This window comes from Frankliniella occidentalis, unplaced genomic scaffold (genome assembly GCF_000697945.3).
Source record: "Frankliniella occidentalis isolate FOCC.00 unplaced genomic scaffold, Focc_3.1 Scaffold145, whole genome shotgun sequence".
NCBI lineage: Eukaryota > Metazoa > Arthropoda > Insecta > Thysanoptera > Thripidae > Frankliniella > Frankliniella occidentalis.
The window spans coordinates 410,985-419,437 of NW_026267272.1; the positions used below are offsets into that span (position 1 = coordinate 410,985).

The 8,453-nt window shown below is 56.4% G+C and overlaps 1 protein-coding gene across 2 annotated transcripts in view; it reads right to left on the bottom strand.

The window, feature by feature from the left end:
- The window catches only part of LOC113212506 (elongation factor-like GTPase 1), a 111,757-nt gene that overhangs the window by 5,469 nt on the left and 97,835 nt on the right, over positions 1-8,453 (bottom strand). The window contains exon 17 of one of the 2 annotated variants that reach the window (XM_026431229.2): positions 4,921-5,108. In XM_026431229.2, the coding sequence (XP_026287014.1) occupies positions 4,921-5,108 (188 nt within the window). Of the gene's footprint in view, positions 1-4,920; positions 5,109-8,453 lie in introns of those variants that run through there. The other variant, XR_008011550.1, reaches the window with a different exon arrangement.

The window sequence follows — 8,453 nt, forward strand, 5'->3', positions numbered from 1 at the left end:
GGGCACGGGGCGGAAGTGAGCCGGGCTCTGTTCACACTGGTTCCCACGGTCGGAGGGTCGGGCCAGCAGGCGGCGGGGGTGCGGGGGCCCCGGGGCTGGGGTGGAAGGGACTGAGGTTGCAGGGGGAGGAGGGAGGAGGGGTCTCCACGCGACAGGTGGCTCGCGACCGACGGCTGCTTCTCCCCCCCTCCCTCCCCCACAGGCCAAGGTCGGGCTGCGCGGGCCCCGCGTGGAGTGGCGGCTGGCGGGGGAGTGGACAGGGTGACAGCTACCCCCCGCCGCACCCGGCGGAGGAGTGGACAGGGTGGGACTATCGGCACCCGCGGGGACAAGGTAGGACCTAGCAGCACGATCCATCGTCTTTCCTAGGAACTAAGACCGCATGGCACCCAGCAGAGTGGACATAGAACAAGACTGCTAGGCAGTGGACAGTGAACAAAGCAGTATTAGCAGGGTCATAAGCGCCATGGTCGCAGGGTGGGACAGTGGGACACACCAAAACCAAAAAGAAGTGAGAAGGTTTATTAATGTTTTCATATCTTTCTTTCGCAGGAAGGGGTGCGTAATACACATCAGTTTCTATGTATTTTAGTGTGCTTACCATTTTTTTACAAAAAGGTCCGTTTGCTAATTTCTGAAAACAATCTACAAGAGTCTTTGCGTTCCGAAACCTTCAGGTAGCCCCCTCGGACGATCGAGATTCCTCAGGAGACTTGAGCGGCAGTGGCAACCTCAGCAGCGGCAGGTGATTGGCGCAGAGGCTGACACCTGCCGCTTCCGGTCCCATCCCTCCACTCCCCCTCCACCTCCACACACTCGGGCTACGCCAGGGCTACGCCTTGCCCGGCCCAGGCAGGACCACCGACCCCAACACCAGATTACGCACAAAGTAAAAGCCTGGCAGGCTGTTGAGTTCCTTCTCTTTTTTCTGCAACTGGCTCTTTCCCCTCACCTCACCTACCTTCAGCCAACCTCCCTTCCTCCTCCTTCTACTCCACCTTCTTCTCCTCCTCGTGATTATCCGCAGCAAAACTCAAACGCGAGAGAGACAGAAGACGAGGGAGACAGAGAGGGAGAGAGAAGGGGAGCAAGAGAGCAAGAGCGAGAGAAATCGTACCGAGTAGGTTTTAAATTACAGCCCCACGGTGTCGATCAGGCTCACGGTTGGGGGGAGGGAGGGGAAGTCTATTTTCGTCTGGGTCAATGAGGGTGAAATAAAAAGAAAAGAGCATCGGGGTAAGAGAACCTCCCGAACCTTCACGCTACGCCGGGGCACGGCCAGGCCGCGCCACGCGAGCAACCACGCCGTGCAGGGGGACCTAATGCGGTGGCAGATCAACAACAACCGCGAGTTTGGTCACCTCGCAGCTGCCTATGGCGCGCTCGTTGGAGGGCGGGGAAGGGCGGGGCAGCAGAGTGACGCCAGGTCCACAGCCCCGACTTGAGCCCGCTCTCCTCCCCCCAAGCAGCCGGTCCGAAAAAAAAATAAACGATTTATAGAGCGGGTATAAAATATGCGGTGCTCACGTGACGTACGGCGGCGGGGCGGGGTGGCTCACGGACTGCAGCCCGGGCCGGGCCGTCGGGCTACTGGTCTTGGATACTGGTCCCCGCCCCGCCCCACCCCGCCCCGCCTCGCCTCGCCCCGACAAGCCCCGCCACGCCCCGCCCTGCAGGTAGGGGCCCCCGATGGGACGGCTTAGATAAGGTTTTAGGCCTCAGCAGAGCAGGCCCTTTACAAATCACGCCCCAGGATACTAATAATATACACTGTTACTTTAAAGGTTTTACCTTGCATATGTGCGTGTACATGGACGCGAGCCCTGTGCGCCTGTGTGTGTGTGCGTGCGTCTACACGTGTATGCGTGTGTGCGTACACGCGGCGTGTACGCCGGTAGCTTGTCTCGTCGACTAAAGCCATTGTTCGGGGAAGTTCATTGAGGCCCCAGCCGGGCTCCGAGCCCCCGCAGCCCCCGCCAGGCCCCCGCCTACATCAGCCAGGCGGTGCAGACGGCCCTACCCCGCCCCGGCTCGCTCCCCGTACATACAAGCACTACTACAAGCACCCAGCGATTGAGGAAAAAATTCTGGCGCCAACACCTCGCGGGCAGGACAGCGCGAGCACGCAGGACACACGTGTGAGGCGGCCGCGGGGCTTGGACGAAAGCGCGGGGTGGGCCCTCCTTGACAGTCCTCGGCAGATCCTTCGCGCCGCGGTGATCTCCCCCCCCCCTCCCCGCCCACCGACTGGACCGCAGCCATACGGGTTTGTGGTCGTTCGTAGAGGAATGTCTGGATCAGAAGGTTTTCTATCTTTTTTATTATTATTATTTCCTACTCGCGCGCAGTGCGTGGCGTGGCTCGGTGTGGAAGGAAATGGACACTTGCGGTGAGAATGGCCGGCTGTAAAATCGTTCAGACGAGTTGTAAATCGCCGCGCACCTTTCTTCGATGACGCGCCGCGCCGCTAACGAGAAGGGTGTGAAGTGGAGGCGCGGGGGGACAGGAAGCTGGCGCGCGGGGCGGCGAGTGGCGTGGATGGGTACCATACTGTATAAGGCCATAAGGTGGACTTTATGGAGGTGAAGTGGGGGCAAGTGGGATTTGGAGAGCTGAAGAGTAACTCGAATGATGTGTAAAGTGGAGTGGGTGAGTGGGCAAGATCGGGCAAAGATGGACTTTGTAGGTGATGTGGGGGTGGTGTAGAAGTGAAGTGGGATTCGGAGAGCTGAAGAGGCTGAAGACACCTCGGATGAAGAATTAAGTGGAAGGCATGATGTCGAACTAAACCGAAGTAAGAGAGTGTGTGTGAGAGAGAGAGAGGGGGGGGGGGCTAGCCATGGAGTGCACAAGGTATTGGATTATGTCCTTCGTCCGGCCTATGGCCCCCTCGTGCCGGGCCGGGGACAAGGATCGCCACTTCACTCGACTTCACGGTTCGGACTGGACTCGGCTGGACATCGTTCCTTATTCTCCCTTTCTTCTTCTTCTTCTTCTTCTTCTTCTTCTTCTTCTTCTTCTTCTTCTTCTTCTTCTTCTTCTTCTTCTTCTTCTTCTTCTTCTCTTTTTTACTGTACGCTACAGCTGCAGCAACAGTAGCGGCGGGCAGCGGTGCACTGCTGGTTCTGGCTGAGTACCATCATGGTACCATTATGACCGGATGTGGCCGTCTGCGGTACAGCCACCTGCTACTGGGCACAGAAAGGCCTTACGCCAGCTCGGGCCAGCGGCGGCCAGCCGACCGGCCTTCCAGGACCAGCGTCGCATCGGATGAATTTCATACGAAACACACCAGAGTTGAGCTATGCAAGCAACTTGTTTAGAGTATGTACTGTACTGGGCACGGGGGACGGTTCCGCAGGAGCTAGAAACTGTCTGCTGGCATCACATTTTGGACTCCGCGTGGATTTCAATTTTGTGTTACGTGCACCGAAAAGAGCTTCTTGTTGGCGCAAAGAGATGTGCTTGTTTTTAGTCAAGCAGAACAGGCCTCTGCTCTTTTGGGTGTCACTCTTAGAATTCTCAACACAATACTGTATCTCCAAAACCCATCTATACACGTCCATTCATAGCCCCCAGAGAACAGCAGAGAGAGAGGGTTGCCGCGGGACCCAAATGTGATTCCCCCGCCCCTCCCCCGCTTTTTCACGGGCCTCGGCAGATCTGATCAGTAAGGTAAGGGTGGTGCAGGACAGGCGCGCGGCCTCTTCGCACAAGCTCCGGGCTCGACGGTTTCCGGCGCTAGGACGACTCGACCTGCCCCGCAAGCTTGCGATTTATTAGAGGAGTTTTGGTAATGGGGAATGTTCCACCTCATTCCGGACGGCCCGCTCCGGCCTGCTCCGCCTCCGGAACGCTCCCGCCCGGGCGCCTCCGGTCCAGGAGGGGCAGCAGCACAAGTCGTGATTGCTTTCGGTAGCTTGGCTCGGGGGAATCGATACTCCCAATTATACGGCAATAAAGCATAAGAAAGAGAGAAAGAGATTGGAAGTGGGGGGTGGGGGGGAGGTGGGAGGGAGGAGGGATTTATTTTGGCGCCACATGAAAAAATAACCAGACAGAGGCAAAGCGCTTACCCGCGTGTGTGTTATTTAGAGACAAAAGATCATGGATAAAACGGGAAAACCAGGAGAAAACGAGCGCAAAAATCACACCAGATATTTCGACAAAATGCGAGTGTTCTAACCGACACACACACGCACACGCGCACACACACAATGTACTACATACATACTTTCGCGTGTATGGATAAATAACGCTTGCAAAATGAGCAGCCCAGGCAGGCAGGCGGACAGGAGAGGGTTTGGGGCAGAGGGGGTTACAGTGGAAAGAAAAATAAAAAGTGGTAAGAGGAGGGAAAAGGTGTGGGGGGGGGGGTAATTGTGGGCCAGGAGGGGAGGGGGGGATGGTGCCTAGGGCGGAGGCACAGCAGCTATCGCAGGGCAGGGCGGCCCCAACGCATAAGTCAGGCCGCTCGATCGTAAGTCAGTCAGGCCCTGCCCCCGGCCTGCCGCCGGCCGCCCCTGCTGCAGCAGGATGCGATGGCCAGCAGGATAGCGAGCCGGCCTAACGAACGCCACCCCCTGCAGGCCTTGTACACCACCTCCACTACCACCACCACCACGACGGCAGTGCAGCGGCGTGGGCCCGCCCATAATGACGAGGACGTCATCCCCCGATTTCCTTGAAGCCCGCAACAAGGACCCGTACCGGGAACAATCATTTTCTCCTGATGTTTTCCACCAGCCACCGGCTTGCCGTGTGCGCTCTCCGCACCAGAGAGGCCCGGGGTGCATGCACTTTCTTCGCCCTCCCTGACCCGAGGAATTCATCGGAAGCCTCGACGCGGCGGGAGTTTCCATGCGGACGACAGTGCTCGGGAGAATGGTATTAACGTACTACGTGGATGTAACTACTCACCTCCCAGTGGCTGAAGACGAGCTGCGGACTGGCCAGGCCAGAGGTCTGCTTGCGGATCTCAGGGGCAAAGTCGAAGCTCTCGACGACGGGCAGGACCGCCGTCACGTTGAACGTGGCCCCGGAGCCCTCGGCCATGTCGCCGGCCAGGACGCGGCCGTGGCGCCGGCTCAGCACGCCGTACATGCGGCCTACAACACAGATTGCAAAGTTCTTAGTCAAGGGGAAAAGGATGCGCATATTGCACACGTGCAGCGGCCACACTGAAAAAGAACAATACATTGCACCAAGGACATTTTCATCAGCTCGAAATGTTGGCGGGCCTGACGACATTTAGTGACTGGGTCCAAAACATTTCGTTGTCAAACCGTATCCTGGCAAGGTACAACAGAGTGCAGAGGGCGACCGCGGAGATGTCGGTGCGGCAGGCTGTCGCGAGTCGCGAACTCTCAGCCGGACCAGCAGTATTATCGCTAGCTGGGGGCGCACAGGTTGACCCTTTTGGGCTGATCGGGGCCTATGACTGGGTGACCCGAGAACAACGGGTGGCTCCAGTTCACTAGGAACAGGCAAGCGGTCGTGATAACCCTAGCCGAAGTTCAAAACTGTGTAGTGCTTGGTCTTACGGTTAAGTAAGTGTTCTTGGGCGACCTTCATTCTACATGTCGTTGGGCCAAAGGACGGTGTCGAACGGTAAGCAACAAAATGTTCTTTCTTTAAGGCCGAACCAGGAACAAATTTTATGGCTTTCTAAAATGGATTGACTACATAGAAATACGCGGCGTCACTGTGAAAAATAGTCGTAAGGGTTACAGGAAAATTTTCCATGGTGAAAGTCGTAAAATTACAATTTAAATTGTAAATTGAAAAAGTAAATTTTTAAGCACTCCCTATCGACTTAGAATTGACCGACGAGCATGAATGGGATGTTGTAAATTTACGACTCATGTTGTAAATCAAAATTACAACAAATGTCGTAAATTTACGAGGATATTTTTCACAGTGGTCGCGCAGAGAAGGAACCGAAGGAACGCACTCTGTCACATTTGAGGGTCCCGCCAAGGAAGGCAGACCACTGCATTCCCCGCGGTCACCCCCCCCCCTCCTTTCTCGCGCCACTTGCTGACCGAAATGTTGGCGTTGTTGGCGCCCCGACCCGAGGAGGACCGCGGCTGCTGACGTAAGCGATAGGATCGGACCTATGCACCTGCTCGGAGATCAATCAATTAGACGCGATCCGATGTGAACCGGTATCCAGGGCTCGTAGCGGAGGCCTCTTTGGAGGCTTCTTTGGACGGTAAGGTACAGCAAAATGTGAATTTCGACAACTTGTTGAATAAAACAACCTTTTTGATTGATGCATCTTGTGGTCTTTAAAAATCACTGGTAAAACAAAGGTAGGATATCCTACCTTTAAAAGGCGTTAAAGCTCCAAAGGCATTACAATTTATGTTTTTTCGAAATATTTCTTATCCATAGGACAGAATTGGATTCTGAAACCTATTTTCGTAATCTACGCGAAATTCCGCGTCAAACGAGCCTACATATGATGGGGTTCTGTTTAAAAATGGCATAGATTGATTTCAATTTTTGTACTTTTTGACTTGCTTTTCATTTGCTGGCCGCTTATCTGAACCCTATTACATGTAGGCTCGTTAGACGCGGAATTTTGCGAGGAATGCGATAGTTAATCTCAAAATGTGATTGGCTTGCTCCTATAGAAAATATTCTGAAGAAACTGAAAATATACTCTGTAGCACCCCAAAAACGAGTTTAACGCCCCTGGAAAGGTAGGATATCACACCTTTGTTTTTCCAGTGATGGCCTTGAAGTTTTGAATGGAGTTATAGAAATTTTATGGGTGAAAAGTGGTGAAAAGTCAAAAAAAGTGATTTTTTCAATTCAAGCCTTTCAGTTGCAGTTGTGTGTGTGTGTGTGTGTGTGTGTGTGTGTGAAAATCTTCCCGGAATGCAATCTACTATCCGTAAAAAGCATCCGAAGATGTGCCACGCCCTCGGCCACGTCGTTCTTTCCTCTGGTTATACTGTACTGGATGCAGGCGTGCGGCCGTAAGGCGCCTAGGTGAGCGACGATAGGCAAGCCCGCCCGCACGCATGCATCCGGTACAGTATGACCAAAGGAAAGAACGCGGAGCTGACGGACTCGTGACATAAATTCTTTCCCGTCAGTCCAAAAAAAGTTTTGGTAGACAAGGGCTTATATTCCCTTGTAGAACACTTTACAGCCCGAGCCGATCGATCGATATATCGATATCTCAAAAAGTGACATATCGCCGTACCTTAATGGCCGGGGCGCGGCCGGGCAGCAAACAGGACGCGTTTCCGCAAAATCAGAATCGCTGGAAAGCTGCCATATCGACCGCGCGTGCAGTGGCTGGGCGAAATGTCAGCAGACTGAGTACTGTACGTACAGCCCGGTGCAAGAGACCACGCCGCGCACAGCGGCACACCTACGAGTCGGTCATCGCGGACTGTACACAACACGTGGTGAATGCAGACAGCGACTAGAAGAAAGAGGAGCTGAGCTGGAGGCTTTACCATGATGGACAGCCCACGAACTGCCGTGACCCTGCCATACTGGACTGCCATGGACCAGCAGCGAGCCCTTGGCCCCGGACCAGCCCCTGTGGGCAGCCGTGGACCAGCGCGCCGCGCCCACCGCGCCCGCCGCACCGGGGTGTCAAAACACCGCCTCGCCCCGGGCCCTTCGCCTCCTTGCGAATAGCAACTCAATTAATGAAGCAAATGAATCACTGGGGAGCGGTGACGGCCGGACAAGATTTAGTGGGCCGACGCCGCCCAGCCCCGCCCTGCCCCGCCGCGCCTCGCGGCGAAAAACCCAACAGCCTGCCGCGCTGCGCTGCCCTCGAGCCGAAGCGACCTGACCGCGATAGCTACGCCACAAGAATTCCTTCTACACTCCTCCTCCGGTCAAGTCCGCTTCTCTGAAATATCACGCGGATGGCTACTCATTCAGGAAATTCCGATTCAACTTGCTAGAAAAGCGGTCGGCCCGGGTGGGTGGGGCAGCGCGGTGGGCATCCGCGGGGCCCGTCACGCCCCGCCACGCCCCGCCGCGAGGTCTCAGGACCGGCCATGAAATATGGGACCGCGATCGAGCCGGCCCGTCCTACCGCAACGGGTTCCCTATGACGGGGGTGGAAGGTGGAAGCGTGGGCAGGGAGGGAGCCCGCCCGTCCTACCGCAATGGGTCCCCCGACTGTGTGACCCGGGGGTGCGAGGACTCGTCGGCGTCCTCCCCCTCGCTCGTCCCCGGCCCCGTCGTGCCCCGTCGTGCCCGCGCCGCGGCCCCTCGCCGCGCCACCTCCACGGCCCGACGGGGGCGCGCGCTTCGAGTACTGGTACCTGGTAGGCGACGCGCACGCCCCTACTACGCTCCGCCACGCCCCGCCAACCGGCAACCAGGCACTGCCCCCACTCCTTCCCCTCGGCGGGGCGGGGTGGCCGAGAGGGGGGCAGGGGGCTCCACTCCGCTCCATTCATGAAGAAAAGTTG